Here is an 18,071-nt window from a genome sequence, read left to right on the forward strand (position 1 = left end):
AACTTTAACTGTATCTCAGGATAAAAATTATTTACCTAAAATTCTTGGAATGACTTTGAAAGGAACTCCTGAATCACTGACTTGGACTTGAATTCTAGCTGACATCCTCAATCCAAAAGTGGCTTCTCAACTATCTTTCTACTTCACTTGATATTAGTTCTCCTTTTGCTTCCAGTCCTGTCCCTCAGATACCCCCTCCTACTTGCCTGACATCTTTGGTACATGCCCTTCTACACCACACATCTTTGGATAACTTACTATTTGTTGAAGTTTTTGCTATTTTAGTTTTTTTATACAGTTTTACATGCACACACACACACACACACACACAGATGTTCTTTTATACTTTTATATTGCCTACATTCTCTGAGTGGTTGGCATTAGGAAGGGCATCCAGCCGTAGAAACTCTGCCAAATCAGATTGGAGCCTGGTGTAGCCATCTGGTTTCACCAGTCCTCAGTCAAATCGTCCAACCCATGCTAGCATGGAAAGCAGACGTTAAACGACGATGACGATAATGATGATGATGTATAGACACACTAACCTGTTCTCTCTTATTTTCAGTGACATGTAATACTGCTTCCACCGTATGTTCTTTTATACTTTTATATGTTTCAGCCCAAAAGCTGTGGCTATGCTAGAAAACCGCCACTGTAATCACCTTTTCCAGGGCCATTCTTACACGATTGACTTAGATATAAAGTTTGGGAAATATAGGGATAGATATCAACAAGAGAAATATGAACAATATTAAAGATTAGAAGTTTAAAGATGTAAGTGCATATCTAAAGAGAAGAATCTTAAAAAGATATGGAAGACGATAAGAATAAAATTAATAGAAATTAATAAGACGGTTTTCTGAAGGGAAATTTCGTAAGATATTAAAAAGTAACTAGTAGCTAGTTTTGGTATAAGAAAAAGAAAATCATATATTTATCATTAATAAGCTAGAAAATAAAAGATTGGAAAGAGAAAGAAATAATTGATAAGTGAAACAATATAAAAGTTCTTGATCTATTTTACAAAACAGAGATTGATATCAGCAGGAAAATATGCTGTTTTGAGCATGGCTGTTGCCAGTACCACCTGACTGGCCTTCATGCTAGTGGCACGTAAAAACACCCACTACACTCTCGGAGTGGTTTGCGTTAGGAAAAGCATCCAGCTGTAGAAATTCTGCCAAATCAGATTAGAGCCTGGTGTAGCCATCTGGTTCACCAGTCCTCAGTCAAATTGTCCAACCCATGCTAGCATGGAAAGTGGACGTTAAACGACGATGATGATGATGAAGCAAAATAGCTCGTTGAAAAAATCTCATGAAGAGATAAAGGGTGCAGGACAACTCAATACTCCAACTCAACACCGCCAGCTCAACACCACCGGTTCAACACCATGAAAATTGATTAATAAGTAATTTATTCGTTTTATAATTTTATTTATTTCATAACATAATCAGATATTTATAAAAGATTCATTTAGCACATGACATAAATTTTAAAATTCAAATGAAAGTAATTGAGAAACTATACATTTTTAATACAAGGCTAAAATTCAAATGAGAAATTTACTGAAAGTTGTATTCAATTCCCTTCAAATATTGTGTGGGAATTGTTCTGAAAAAGATGAAACAATATGCAGTATTCTATCATCTGCCTATGTATACTTCTTTAGTTTAGGGTGAGGGGGGATGACCTTCAATCATTGTTCTGGAATGCACGCACACACACAAACACACACACAAACACACACACATGCATGCACATATGTTTGTGTGTGTATGTATGTATTTTTGCATGCGGGTATGTTTGTATGTATATGCATATGTGATATGCATATAGATTTTTGTATGTTAATAATTATGCATTGAAGATTAGTGTGTATTTAATGGAATGTCTGTGATCTTTTACTTTTTACTTTCAGCAAGCAACATACTCTGGTGCCACTGATGGCCTCCAAAGGAGCCAATGTAATGAAATGCAACGCCCAGGGCAACAGTCTTCTCCATCTGGCAGTGGAGACTGGCTGTAAAAATATGGTGGAAGCAGTATTACATGTCACTGAAAATAAGAGAGAACAGGTTAGTGTGTCTATACATCATCATCATTATCGTCACCGTTTTTTAACGTCCGCTTTCCATGCTAGCATGGGTTGGACGATTTGACTGAGGACTGGTGAAACCAGATGGCTACACCAGGCTCCAATCTGATTTGGCAGAGTTTCTATGGCTGGATGCCCTTCCTAATGCCAACCACTCAGAGAGTGTAGTGGGTGCTTTTACGTGTCACCCGCACGAAGGCCAGTCAGGTGGTACTGGCAACGGCCACGCTCAAGATGGTGTATTTTATGTGCCACCTGCACAAGAGCCAGTCCAAGGGCACTGGCAACGATCTCGCTCAAAATTACTACGAAGGCCAGTCAGGCGGTACTGGCAACGGCCACGCTCAAAATGGTGTATTTTATGTGCCACCCGCACAAGAGCCAGTCCAGGGGCACTGGCAACGATCTCGCTCGAAAGTCCTTAGACATGCTACGGGCACAAGAGCCAGAAAGGCGATGCTGGGCACAGGTGCCATCACAAATTCGCTTTCGCTTGCCCCAAAAAGTTTTCGCAAGCTGAGTTTCGTGTCCAATTTAACTCGTTTTCGATTTCACTTGCCTCAACAAGGTCTTCGCAAGTGGAGTTTAATGTCCAATTTAACTCGATTTCGATTTCACTTGCTTCAACAGGTCTTCACAAGTGGAGTTTAGTGTCCAATGAAGGAAGGTACACAGAAGTGGACTGGCTGAGGCCTTAGATTTAGATCTCACTTGGCTTGCTGGGTTTTCTCACGCACAGCATTTGACAGAGTATCTACAGCTGGATGCCCTTACTAAATGCCAACCACTCAGAGAGTGTAGTGGGTGCTTTTACATGCCATTGGCATGATGGCCAGTCAGGCGGTACTGGCAACGGCCACGCTCAAAATGGTGTATTTTATGTGTCACCCGCACAAGAGCCAGTCTAGGGGCACTGGCAACGATCTCGCTCGAAAGTCCTTATACATGCCGCGGGCACAAGTGCCAGAAAGGCGACGCATACATATATATATATATATATACTGACATGTACACACAAACACACACACAAATACTCATACACTCATAAAAAGTAGGCGTTAAATACCATATCCAAACCTTGTTTCAGGGTAGGTCCCATGTAGGGTACATGCAGAGCACATTTACCACTCATGGCTATCAAGCGTCATAAACAAAACTGTGCGTTTGTCGTTGAATCTATGTCCGGAATACTGAGTTGTGTATGTGTGTGTGTGTGGGTGCGCATGCACAAGGTTGTACCTTTGTGTGGAAAGGGGACGATTGGAGTGCATGTAAATATAGAGGGATGTGTATATGTACACGAGCCGGGTGGCGCTAGTGCATATATATGGGGGAGCGTGTGTACGTGAGTGAGTGAATGTGTGTGTCTATCGACAGGATGACTGATGTCTGTCGATATGTATGTATGTGTATATGTGTGTGCGCATGCGGACGGTCATGTGCTTCGCATGTGTGCGTGAATTTTTACATCCATGCACGCACATGTATGAATATGTGTGTGAGTGCTTGTCTTTGCGGGTATGTCGGTGTAGGCAGTAGCAAAGTTTAAACACTGGAATAACATCCCCACTAAACTTTCTCAGCCGTTTAACCTAATGCCATAAACACCCTCTCCACACACCCCTCCATTGACATTAGATTCTTTGTAATTTTTATTCTTCATTTTTTAGCTATGATTTCTTGACCACAACTACAAATACCTCCACCCCTATTTATATTAGATACTTTGTGTTTTTTATTTTTCAATTTTCTTCCTGACTACATCTTCCTCACTTGACTAAATGTGTCTAAACTGCTGGAATGTTACCATTAGCATATAACCTGGAGCGAAAAGGAAATACAAATCTGCTAACTTTTGATGAAGTCACCTGATGAAGCTCTTTTGCACTGTGCGTTGCATTTGGTGTCATTACATCGTCTCGCACCCTCTCGGGAACAGTGCAGAATGAAGCCAAAATGATTGTTGTGCTAATAAATGCTTTTAGTTACACTCCGTCTTCTGTATTAACACACACACGCACACCACACACACATACACACAAACACACACACACACACCAATATCGAACGAGGAGAGCGAAAAATGAACACTGCATTGACGGATAAATATTTGGAGGTTAATAAAGCTACCATTGCTTTCTTGTCAAGAGAATTCTCAGCAGTTATCATGGAGGCCACATGAGACATTGATACTTGTTTTGTTCTTGGGTGAGTATACACGAAGCTACATAAGACTGAAGCTTCACGAAACTACACGAGATAAGTATACGCGGGGGTAACAAAAGAAACTGGAATTTTGTCATATTTTATTCACTTAGTTTTACATGTTTATACTTTTGTCACCTTCAAAGTATTCTCCATTTGAAGCAATGCATTGGTCCAGACATGTTTTCCACTGTTCGAAGCAGTGTTGGCAAAGTGATGCCTTTTAACATCTCCACATCTGCATATTTCTTAGCACCAGCTTTCATCATCAGTGATGACCTTCGAAAAACGGGCCCGATCAACTTCCAATTGTTCTTTCAGTTCATGATATATATTCAGTCGTGGCTGCTTTTGATCTTCCACGAGAAAGCCAGACACAAATTTTGCTACAACTTTTTTCATTTGCAATTCCACGTTGTCAGGAGTTCCAGGACACACCAGTCATATCAACAAGTTCGTCAAAAGTTTGGCAACAGTCCTTCAAGATCAGTTTATGAATTTTTGTAATGTTTTCATTCATTTGAGATGTCGACGGTTGCCATGAATGACGCTGGTCATCAAGCGACGAGTGACCATTTCTAAAACGTGAAAACTTGTAAATTTGTATTTTGCTCATTGCAGTGTTCTTGTAAGCTGTTTGAAGCATGAGAACTGCTTCGGCCATCGTTTTCCCCAGCAGAAAACTGAATTTCATAGAAGGACACTGTTCCTTTGTTTCAACCATTGCAAAATATCGATGAACAGGTGTGAGGCACTGCACATCGAAGACTCTCTATTTAGCAATACAACTGCAACCGACGATGCCGGTTGGCAGGTTGATGCTTGAGAATCGCATCAAGTGGCTTCTACCGGCAGAAGCTTGAACTACAACGGGCTTGTTCCACAGAGAATGTTACCGGTTCTTTTGGGCGACTGCTCGTATGTGTATAAAGATGGTTGTCGTAAACACTGTACTGAACTGTAAGGTTGGTGGATGTTTTATTGTGCAATCCGCTGTAGCTTGTAACACTGCCAGACATAGGCTCTACCACCCGCTACATATCCATAATGAATATATGCACCTAGGTGAGGCATTTCAATCTGAAAGGAGGGTTTAAGATTGTTAAATTCTGTCATACCCGTGTATTTCTGAATGTCTTTCAGCCACTGGGGTCCTGACATCACCTCTTCATATATGACAGATTCTGAGTTGCATTGACTATTAAAGTGATGTGCAGTGTTGTTTCTGGACAAGCACACTGCTTCTGACTCAGATGTGATCCTACATCCTATCTCCTTCATACCTAGTATATATATATATATATATATATATATATATATATATATATATATATATACATATATGCCATATAAAAAGCACCCTATCAATGCCATGTAAAAATTTCCCCGCACACTCCGTAAATTGAGTGATGTTCGAAAGGGCATCCAGTCGTACAGACCATGCCAAAACAAGACTGGAGCCTGGTTCAGCCCTCGATTTGCCAGCTCCTTACAAACTGTCCAGTCGATGCAAGCATGGGAAACGGACGAGCATGCATACATACATATCGGCAATAACAGAAGAATTCAAGACAAGCTGCCCCTTGGAACTCTTCTATGCTGATGACCGTGCTCTAAAAGCCGAGTCACTACAAGAACTAGAAATTAAGAGAGGTTCTCTTTCTGTGTTTTTAATTTTTGTATCTTCTTTTCCAGACGATATCTTTAATGTCTTTATTGCTTTTCAGATCAATAAACAAAACGTGAACGGTGACACACCTCTACTTCTGGCTTGTCACAGGGGTAACACAGAAGTCATTCAACAACTTCTCCTGTATAAACCTGACGTTAATCTAGAGAATAAACACAATCACACGCCGCTACACTGGGCCTGCAGTTGGGGATTCCAGGACATTGTCGAACAACTCTTGCTGTTTGATGCCGATGTCAATATGAAAGATAAATATGACTACTCACCTCTACACTGGGCCTGTGATTGTGGACATCTTGAAGTGGTTAAACAGCTCTTATGGTCGAGTGAGAGCTGTTCAAAAACCCCATCAACTAAAGCTGATGTCAATGCTGTGGATTCAGATGGCGTTACAGCTCTACATGTGGCTTGTGGACTTGGATACGAAAATATTATTAACGAACTTCAAATACCTGAACTTAAAGTCAATGCGAAAGATAAAAAATATGGTAACACACCTTTACACTGGGCCTGTCGCAGTGGACACAAACAAGCTGTTGAACAACTTTTCAAATCTAAACCTGATGTTAATCTAGAGAATAAAAAGGGCAACACACCTCTACATCTGGCAGTTTTAAAGTAAGTCCCCATTGGATGTGAATTATCCAAATATTTTTCTTTTAATTTTTCAATGTTTTTATCGAGTCACTCTTGTCATAATTCTACCATGGGTCGTTCTTCTACTCTCTTCTATCTTTCTCCTGCTTTCTCTCTCTCTCTCTGTTGTAATATTCCTCTTTCCTCTGACCCTGGGCTAAATACAGAATCATCCCGTTGCAATATTTAGTTTGTTATCTTTAAGTTCTAAGTTCAAATCATGCCAGGTTTAATAAACTGTTCCTCCTCTCTCTTGTTTTTATGTCTTATTAGTTTGGGACAAAATACCTTGTGGTATTTATGACCCTTTACACTTTGAGTTCAAATCCTGTCAAGGTTCACTCGGCTTTTTATTTTTGCAAAGTCAATAAAAATACAATACCAGTTATTGTATAGACTGGAGTTTATACAATCACTGTACCCTTTCTCCACCCCTAGATTTCAGACATTGTACCTCTGTAACAGTTATAAATTGTATCATACATTTGTTGCTGTGCTTACTCAAATCTATATATATATATATATATAAACTAAAAGGAGAGTGGAGATTTATTCACATCCAAAACATTTTTATTAAAAAGTTTTCTACAGAATACATAACACTGACCAACATATGGTTCTACTGCAGCAACTACACATTGCTCTGTATGCAAACTTCCTGTGTTGGTATTTAGTTGAAGGTCATAGCGTTACTTTTTAAATCGAATTGAATTCTGGTCGTATAATCACCTCTACTCGTATTACAGTTGAATCGTGTTTATGAAAAAATATATATTTGTTCTACTGTTTGGAGTGTATATTCATTGTATGTATGTATGTATGTATGTATGTATGTATGTATGTCTATATAATCATTGATGTAATTAGGCTACAACGACGTAATTACTTTTGTTTCCATTAAATAATATCCTGTTAATTGTTAATCTCTATAATGCTGGTATTTCTTATATTTTTCTTTCCTCTTTCTATAACTTTCAGTCAACATTTTGATGTCGTGGCAGTCATGCTGTCCCAGGTTAGTTAACATATACATACTATATACACTCTCTAGTATTTATTGATCTGTTCAATATTTATACTGGGGGTCGATTTAATCAATTGTACCTCCACCTTTAAGTTACAGGTCTTGGGTTTGTGGAGGAACATGGTATGTTAGGATGGTATTTGTGGTGATGACAGTCCAGCTGACAACCACCACTAACAAAAGCAACTCCATTGGTCACACCATACAACATTTATAGAAAGGCTTAATTAAATTAACCCATAGACATCACATTATTTTATGTTTATTTATATATAATGGTCGTATGTACATGTATGTGTGTGTTTGTACTTAACCTTGCCTAAACACAACATGACAGTTGTAAACGAACATCACCGTAACAAATCAGAAGTTGTTCATTTCCTGTCTTCAGTGAAAAAATGTCAAGCTATTGGAAAATATTACCTTGCTTGGAAATAGATGAGGATTGGTGAAAGAAAGGGCACCCTGCCAGACAGAATCTGTAAGATATATATATATATATATATATATATATATATATATATATATATATATATATATATATATATATATATATATATATATATATATATATACATACACACACACACAAACTATTACGTTCACTTTTTTATGTGAGCATGGGCAAGTGAACGTAATAATTTTGTGTGTGTGTGTATGTATATGTATATATATGTGTGTGTTTTATATATAATACATTAACCATGTCTTACTGAATATATCAAACATATGAACATATCTTAAGGCAAACGTCTGCAAACTTTGTTTTCGTATGCTGAAAGGTATCCACCAAATCCCAGCTCATTCTTTCTGACCTGTCCAAATCTTTAGGGCAACCACAGTCAATATGAACACATTGAAGTTTATATCTGGTAAAATGTTTGAAATGTTAAAACAGAGTGTGTGGATGTGTGTTGTGTACAAGAGGTTAAATGGAAGGGGAACCTCAACCAAACATCTTGCATACATCAAATCCTCTGAACCGACATCGAAGAGACATCATATCCCCTGGAAAGACAATAGTAATTGTATTGGAGAATGGCCACGATTTTAACAGAGAAAAGTATAGATGAAGGATCAATGTCGTCAGAGTATTTGATAGGATAATTAACGTCAAACTAATCTTGGAAAATACAGAAGTAACTATTATCTCATTTTAAAGAGGTATAGTAGACAATCTCCATGACAAATAACAGTGCCCCTTTCTTCATGTCTGGTGACTTCAATAGATATAAGGGGGGTAGATTCTATGGTTATGGGTTTGGTTCTCAAGGTGAGGCGGGATAAAACTCTTGGAGTTCTGGGATGCAAATGACCTGATGATCTGCAGCACTATCTTCAGGAAACAACCAGACACCTAATCACCTATCAAGCTTATGGTCTCACAAACCATATTGAATACGTTTTCACACAAAAGTTTTATTGACAGATGGTTTTAAATGCAAAGCCCTTCCTTGGGGAAGGAATTTCTAGTCAACAAAGATTAGCAGCTAGCAACTTCAGACTTGCAACCAAAACAACTTCAAGATACAAGCCAGTCTGGAAGAAGAAAATATGGACGTTTAAAGATTCATCAAGTAGTTGGATTTCGAGGATCCATAATCAAGACAGTTGATAAAAAAGGGTGAGAAATATATAACATCCACACTTTAAAGTTCTCATGGGGAAAACTTACTGGGGTGGAGGGATACAATCCAAATCTGTTCAAGTAAGGCCAAGGTGATACTGTAGGGAAGCAGTGAAGCAGACAAAGTCATAAAAGCAAAGAAACTGCATTTGAAGAATGGGGGAAACAGAGAATTATACCAGAGAAGGTAAAAGAGAAGCTAAGCAGCATATATATTTAACAAGGCGAGAAGCTAAAAGGAAGACGTTTGCCAATGTTTTACAACATGAAAACCAGAGTTATACAATGCTCCAAATTGCAAATCTGTGCATGAGAGAAAATGGAGACGCTGTAGGAGAGAAGTACGTACAGATGGATGATAGTTCATTTGCCTTTAGTGATCCTGAAAAGAAAGAGGCATGGAAGTGCTACTATGAAAGGCTATTAAACATGGAGAATGTAGGGAAGAAAGAGCGCATTCAATATTCATCAGAGAGACTAGCTATCCTAGTTAACAATTGTATAATAGATAAAGCAATTAAATATATAAGGACAAGGAAATCGTCCGGTCTTCCAGGAATTACTACTAAATATGTGGAGGAGTGCATGGCCTAGCCACAGAATAGTTAATCATGTTGTCCATGAAGGAGTATGCAGAATGACTGGTGCAGCAGCATAATAGTCAACTGCTACAAGGTAAAAGAAATGCCTTAGAGGAAAGTTATCATGTCTCTAACACGCAGTCATAACAATTTTTTATTGAGGGAACTATGGAATTTTTAATCTGTTTAATCAAGTACCCAGTAAAAGACAGTAATGATACATTGATATCCACCCTAATTTTTATGTAAATTTTCATTCTCTATTCTTTTTTTACCTTTATAAAGGGAGATGTGACAGTGGATATCAAGAACTTTGACTCAAAGACACCATTGCTTGAAGCTGTTTCCATTGGTCACTTGGGGATACTTCAGAAGCTAGTCTCCTATGGAGCAGATTTAAATACTGCTGATGCTGATGGTAACAACTGTCTTCACTACGCTGTGACTAAAGAGAAGTTCCATTCTGAGGAGGAGACTCTAGAGCATTTAGATGATGTAAGTCTTAAAACCGTTTATGAATATATGAGTGAGATAGACAAACAGAAAGATATTACTTGTTGCAATTCACACCCATCAACCCCCTCCTCCATTTTCATAAAGTAATCCAGTCACTCTTGATAACCCTACTTATATTATGTAACTAACAATATTCTATTTCCTTCCTTTCTCAAAGACAAGGCTCACCACTGTAGTGAAGGTAAACCATCTTGGATGTTAATCATATAAACACAGCCATTACAGTGTGAAAGGGAGGTGACCTATTGAAGAAAGGAAATGTTATTCTCAAATAACAATAATACAGGGTAGAGGAGAGGTCTGTATGATAACCTTTATAGTGCTGGGGCTATCATACATCCAGTCTATTCAATGAAGAATTGTGAATGAACAGATCTCTCTGTCATACATATTGTACACAACGTATATACATAGTGTGTATACGTTTCCTAGATGTTTACAGCTTTCTGAAGATCAAAATGCAAGTGCACGGATGTGACTATTGTCATCAATGCACTGATGACAATATATATATACATGTATGTATATACATATACATATATATATATATATATATTCATATATATATACATATACATATATATATATATATATATATATATATATATATATATGTATATATATATATATATATATATATATATATATATATATATATATATATATATGTCAGGTCACGTATGAGGCTCTCATAAGTGCTACTGGTAACATGTAATCCAGTACAACCTGTTGCATGGTCGGGCTGCCGGCGACTAAACTAGCACCCCCCACCAGGCTACCCTGGTGAGGAGGGTTGCTAGAAACCCAGCAGGATTAAAAACAAGACCTGTTGAAAGCTCAGATGGACCTAGTGCAAGCTCAACAACTATCTAGCAATAGCATGAGTACGCAGAAATTACCGGATGGTGTCTGGCATGCTGAAAGACCACTGGGAGTCAGGCACCCCTCATCTTCTGTTGAAGCATGTCTCTAGAAGGTTACTCTGATATAAAACCAGATATGCAGGGAATGGCATCGGCCATTTTGGGGATCTTTGGTTTGTGCCAGAGATTATGGTGCTTCCACATCCCTGAGTCTGTGACTCATATTGGCACTAGACATCTTGCTCTGGCTTGTCTCTAGATAATGTCAACAGAGTGGAGAGGGTCTATGAGGTGTTGTGCAAGCCTCATTGGACCTAAAACTAAGCACAGGCATTGCTGACCTCTGCTCGACATGTGGGGGGGGGGGGGGTTCCTATATATATTTATCTTATTTTTAGTATATATTTATATTTTTTTATTTTTTAAATTTTATTTTTGTTTTTATTCGAAAGTCCTGCGGCGATGGGAAGATGGTGAAACATGCAGACCTGACGGGTTGGAAGCATGTAGTTAGTGACCTGCACGTAGGTGGCCCATGCTAGATATAAAGTTGTCTCCTTGTCGCCCAAGACGGCGGTAGGATTCGGTTGCTGCATGGGTGTCTGAGCAGCTCCATTTGGAGAGGGCACTGCTCAGTCGGAGGACGGGGAAGTTCTAGAAAAGGTGAACCAAAAATTGCCTGTCTTTTCATATGTGGTCAGATTAGCTTGACTGACGGATGTCCATCCTGCACTAGAAAAACAAAGAGTCTTTTATTTATGAAATCTGGACGGAACTTAAACATTTCATGTTGGAATGTGCACACCCTGTTGGACAACAAGAGTGATTGTAGGCCTGAAAGATGCCCTGCACTTGTTGCTCGTGAGCTGAACCGTTATAAAATTGATATAGCTGCACTCTCAGAGACTCGTATAGAAGGTGATGGTCAGCTTGAGGAAGTAGGAGGTGGATACACCTTTTTTTGGAAAGGAAGGCAGAAGGAGGAGCGCAGAGAGGCTGGAGTTGGTTTTGCAGTCCGATCTGATATCCTTAAGAAGTTGGAAGAGCTCCCTGTTCCTATAAATGAACGTATAATGACGCTACGGTTGCACTTGAAAGGTAGGCAGTTTGCTACTCTAATAAGTGCCTATGCACCTACTTTGACTAGCTGTGATGAAGATAAAACTATCTTTTATACCCAGCTGAGAGCCATACTTAGAAAAATCCCCAATTCTGATAAAGTCATTCTACTGGAGGATTTTAATGCCTGGGTTGGAACAGACTGGCAAACATGGAACTCTCTGGGACGTTTTGGTGTAGGAAAAATGAATAGCAATGGTCTCATGCTGCTGAAGCTTTGCAAAGAACATGGACTTTACATCGCAAGCACTCATTTTATGCACAAAGGTGATCACACAACAACATGGATGCACCCAAGGTCCAAAGTTTGGCACTTGCTGGATTATGTCATCATTTATGACATTTGTAATGTTAAGTTCTTTCATGGATCAGAATACTGGACAGACCACAGTCTGGTGCAAGCAAAGTTCCGAATGGTAATTAGAATGAAAGAGAGAAGAGGACCAGTCAGCATTCCTCGCCGTCTAAATGTCCACAAGGTATATGATGTTGTGGCTAGGAAAGAACTTCAGACTCGCTTGTCCAGCATTGAAACTGCTGCAGCATGGGAGGATTTTCCAGACCAGGTTCTTCAATGTGCAACCGAAACACTGGGATATGTTACTGCCAGACACAGAGACTGGTTTGACAAGAATGATGCTGAAGTTCAGCGACTATTGGTGGTAAAGCGCCATGCTCACAGTGTATTGCTACACAGAGAACTATCTACTGTGCAGCGAAGTCTAGCACTTGACCACTATAACAGTGTAAAAATACTACTGCAGCGATCTCTCAGGAAGATGCAGAACACTTGGTGTGAGGATCTTGCTCGTGATGTTCAGGCTGCTGCTGATGCAAATGACAGCAAGAAGCTTTACCATCTTATGAAGCATGCTTATGGACCTAAGAGCTCCACATCAGCTCCTTTGCTTTCCAAGGAGTCTTCGACTCTGTTTACTAAATCAGCAGAAATCACAGGTCGCTGGATCGAACACTTCTCTGAACTCCTAAACCATGAGTCAGTTGTGGATGAAACAGTGATTGATACTATGCAACAAAGACCTATCATTGGCTCCTTAGACTCTTCACCCTCAATAGATGAAGTAATGACATCAATAAGTAAATTGAATCTTGGTAGGGCACCTGGAAAGGATGGAATTTGTGCTGAGGTCTTGCGATTTGGTGGTAATTACATCACACAGTCCCTTCATGAACTTATTAGTGCAGTCTGGAGGGATGGTGCAATCCCTAAGGACTGGAAGGATGCAATTATTCTTCCTCTATATAAAGGAAAAGGAGCCAGAACAATGTGTGGTAACTACAGAGGTATTGCTCTACTATCAGCTGCTGGCAAGGTTCTGGCAAATATTCTTCTTACCCGTCTGAATGGGTGTCTCGTAAATGATGTCCTATCTGAATCTCAATGTGGCTTCTGATCTGGTAGAGGGACAATGGATATGATTTTCACAGCAAGACAGATGCAGGAGAAGTGCTATGAGCAGAATATGGATCTTGTCCAGGTATTCATTGATTTAACAAAGGCCTTTGATACTGTAAATAGGGCCTTTCTATGAAAAATACTTGGCAAACTTGGATGTCCGGATCACTTTGTATCTATAATTAAATTATTTCATGATGGGATGGAGGCTTGGGTCAATGTTGGTGGTGGCATGGCAGGACCCATTCCTGTAGAGAATGGTGTCAAGCAGGGTGACATCCTTACCCCAACTCTCTTTTCTTTGTACTTTGCTGCTGCTTTTACTCATGCTTTTGCTAAGGTTAGCTCTCTGGGAATATATGTCAGATATCGATCTTCTGGCCGCCTCTTTAATCTTCGCCGATTTGCTGCCAATTCAAAGGTTCTCCAGTCTATTATTCGTGACCTCCTTTATGCAGATGACTGTGACTTAGTCTCATACAGTGGATGAAATGCAAATACTCATGAATTGCATTTCTGCTTCTTGCAAGGCATTTGGAATTGGCATTAGCCTGGACAAGACTGTTGTAATGTTCCATCCTGCACCAGGAAATCCATATGTGAAACCAGCTATCTTGGTTGAAGGAACAATTCTGAAGGTAGTAGACAAGTTTGTCTACCTGGGCAGCACACTCAGCTGTTCTTGCTCTCTGGATGAGGAAATATCTTTCAGGCTGCAGCGAGCAACTAATTCCTTCCGGTCTCTCCAGTCTCGTGTCGTTAAACTCAGAAATAAAACGTTTATTAGAAAGAAGTCGCATGAAGATATTGCGTAAAGAAAAAGAATAGAACAAAGAGATATAAAAACATGAATGAAAGTTTTATTTATAAAATCATGAATGAAAAATTAAACTTTATATAACTTAAATCATAATAAAATAATTAACTATATTGTAAACAATTTATTGAACGTTAAAATCTAAGTAATAATAGATTCTAAAGAATAAGACTAAGAAACAATATAGACTAACAGAAATATTATGTGCAAATCTTATCTTAATGAATCTTTCGTTTAAAATGCAATTTAAACAAAGTTTTAGGTTAAACTAAAATTATAAACGTAAAATATAAACTAACAAAAATTAATTTATATATTATAGAGTTCCATATTATTTATATTATTTATCCCTAATATTATTTTTATTATTATTATATATATATACACACACACATATATTATACATATATACACATATATACAGGGTTGGACAAAATAATGGAAACACCTTAAAATTTCAAACAAATTTATTTTAATACAGGGTAGGACTGCCTTTGGTAGTAATTACAGCTTGAATTCTATGAGGTATGGACTTGTACAAAGTCTGAATTGTTTCCAAAGGAATTTTTGTCCATTCTTCAGCTAAAACAGTCTCCAGTTCTTGTAGTGATGATGGTGGAGGATATTGACTCCTTACTTGTTTTTCCAAAATGCATCATGAATGTTCAATAATATTGAGATCTGGGGAGTGTGGTGGCCAGATAAGATGCTCAACTTCTCTAGAATGTTCTTCATGCTATTCAGTAACAACTTTAGCTGTGTGAATTGGTGCATTATCATCCTGAAAGATGGCATTTCCCTCCAGAAACAGTTCCGCAACCATAGGATAAATTTGATCAGATAAAATGCTTAAATACATTTAACTATTAATTCTGCCATGAAGGGAAACCATTGGGCCGGCGGATTTCCACGATACAGCCCCGCCCCCAGATCATCACAGATCTTCCTCCATGTTTAACAGTTAGAAAAAGGCAATCTGGGTCAAATGCTTCTTTTGGGTGTCTCCACACATATATCTCGGCCGGTGATCGGAAATAAGGTAAAGAATAACTCATCCGAGAAAATAACATTCTTCCACTGCTCTAGGGACCAATTCTGTAGGTTTTTACTCCACTCTAAATGCTTTGCAACATTTGTTTTTGAAAGTAGTGGTTTTCGGATTACAGCCCTCCCGTGAAAACCAACTTTGTGCAACTCCTGGCGAACAGTTTTTGTTGAAACTGGGTTCTCAAGGTGGTCATTAAGCTCTGCAGTAATTTTGGGAGCTGTACTTTTGTGATCCTTTCTAACTATTCTCGTAAGAGTCCAATGGTCTCTATCTGAACGTTTTGGTTTTTCTCCCGGAGTTTTGTTTCAACAAGGAGGTTTTTCTCACTTTCTCAAAGGCTGTCATTACTTTCAAGACAGTACTTCTTGAGAGTTTTTTTTCTTTTCACGTTTACTACAGATTGCTTGAAACTAACTTTCTACACCCCAATCCTTGGATCTTGCATTTATATATGTGCATGTTAGTGTGTGTGTGTGTGTGAGAGAGAGAGAGAGAGAGAGAGAGAGAGAGAGTGAAAACGGAATTGCTTCAACATCTAACCATCTGTAGGTCTGATGTTATTTATTGTCAACTGTTGCAGAACTCAACCAACTCTCTGATTCCAATATGGCTAAAGGTCACTACAGATGTATGACTTTATCTCAGACAGTTTGATGATCATCTCAGTGTTGATATAATGTTTTTTTTTTGTGAGAACAAGCTACTCTGGCAGTAAAATCTTTATCTCCTTCACTTCTGGAATTATCTATCAGACTAACAGCTTGAACAATTTATCACCTACAATGTGTTGATGTGCTGCTTGAGCTGTGACACTGATTCTTACTTCCTTTACATCACCTTCATCATCCAAAAATGTTTCTTTATTAATTATGGAGACATTATTGATATGTTTGGCTCTGTCTGTGTGGTGTTGCTTTTCTTAAGAAGTTGCTGTGTTTCAGCCTGTCTCTCTTACTTCCGATATGACATATATGGTTTGTTGTCATGTTGTTGTGTTATATTTATATGTACAATACTCTCCCATAGATATTTCTCTTGCTATGACTAGTTGGCTTTATTGAGCCCCATATATAGATAGGTTCTTATTGGTTTGTTGTGTTTTGAGCATCATCATTATTGGGATATTTGTTCCTTTATATTTCCTATTTTTGACTTGATTCTATGATTTTTTAATATTTTGTTTATTGAAAATTTGTGATATTGTGTTTGACAAGTGAATATTTACGCATTAAGTATCAATAAACTTGATGTTAATCAATAAGGTCAGTTCTGTTGAATATTCTGATCATATATTTAAAATATTATCTTAATGCAGAAAATAAAGTAGAAAGAAATGAAAAATGGAAGTAGACTAAACTTAAGAACTTAAAACCATGAAGGAACTCAGTACTGTGCTATCAGTTTAATCACTGGATATTCAAACTATGCGTAAATGTAGTTGAATTTTTGTGTAATTTGGGGCATCTGTAATGTATATTTGTGTAATATTGTATTCATCATTTTATATTTTATCATTTTCAGTTCTGCAAAATGCTTAATTTGCAAAAAGAAGAGAGGCTATCTGGCACAATCGTTGCTATGTATCTAGGTCGTTCGAAAGGAAACTTTCACCATAAAAACAAATGTAATAAGACCCCAGTAGATCTCATTGAAAATTTAGAGTTTAAAAAGAAAATAGAAGAGCTTTTCCCATCGTTGTAAGTATTCCATGGCAAAGACAATGTAAATCAGTGAATTTTCTATTTTGTATATAACCATGTTTATATGTATTGCGTTGTGTTAATTCTACCAATAAATTATACTGTCACTAGTGTCTTGACCAAAAACCACACAACAATAGTAAGGACAATAAACAGAAAATACATTTGTTAGAGGGTCAAACAAAGAACACTATTTTCATTATATTCTCATGATTGATTGTATTGATAGTTATAGCTTGCAGACCTCTCCCCAACATACGTCTCTTAAACCACTATTTTAAAGTTCTGTGCCTACCAGAAAAAATGTAGTACTAAATAATGAAGTGAATGGACACATTTTGAAATTGTTACTTGGAAGTGGAATTTGTCTACCAAGTTTTTCTGCCTCTTTTTTGTCCAAATCAGTCATCACCATGTGAAGTTTCATAAAAAAAATCTTCTACAAATACACACTAACAATATGTGTGTGTAACACATTCAACGCTTCCAAAAACAAAACGAAGTTTGTTTACAAGATGTTATTGCATTCCAATTAAGCTATTATAGTTTGTTAAGCTATACGCAAACAAACTAGTGGAGATGAGAATACATTTATCAATGGTTTATTACTTTATGTAGACCGGGACTTAAGTTGACCCTTATTTCTGTTTAGTTCATTCAGATTCGTTTCACATTCACTGTTGATAGTCTTTTGTTTTAAGGTGGTTCATAGTTGCCAAGGGGTGCTTTG

General features: G+C 38.0%; 1 protein-coding gene across 18 annotated transcripts in view; it reads left to right on the plus strand.

Annotated features, from left to right (window-relative positions):
* The window catches only part of LOC128251272 (uncharacterized), a 69,690-nt gene that overhangs the window by 16,330 nt on the left and 35,289 nt on the right, over positions 1-18,071 (plus strand). For all 18 annotated transcript variants that reach the window (XM_089352546.1, XM_089352538.1, XM_089352545.1 and 15 more), the window contains exons 4-8: positions 1,922-2,078; positions 6,031-6,611; positions 7,608-7,644; positions 10,147-10,356; positions 17,163-17,338. In XM_089352546.1, the coding sequence (XP_089208672.1) occupies positions 1,922-2,078; positions 6,031-6,611; positions 7,608-7,644; positions 10,147-10,356; positions 17,163-17,338 (1,161 nt within the window). The remainder of the gene's footprint in view (positions 1-1,921; positions 2,079-6,030; positions 6,612-7,607; positions 7,645-10,146; positions 10,357-17,162; positions 17,339-18,071) is intronic.

The sequence above is a fragment of the Octopus bimaculoides genome, chromosome 5 (assembly GCF_046866305.1).
Source record: "Octopus bimaculoides isolate indiv1 chromosome 5, ASM4686630v1, whole genome shotgun sequence".
NCBI lineage: Eukaryota > Metazoa > Mollusca > Cephalopoda > Octopoda > Octopodidae > Octopus > Octopus bimaculoides.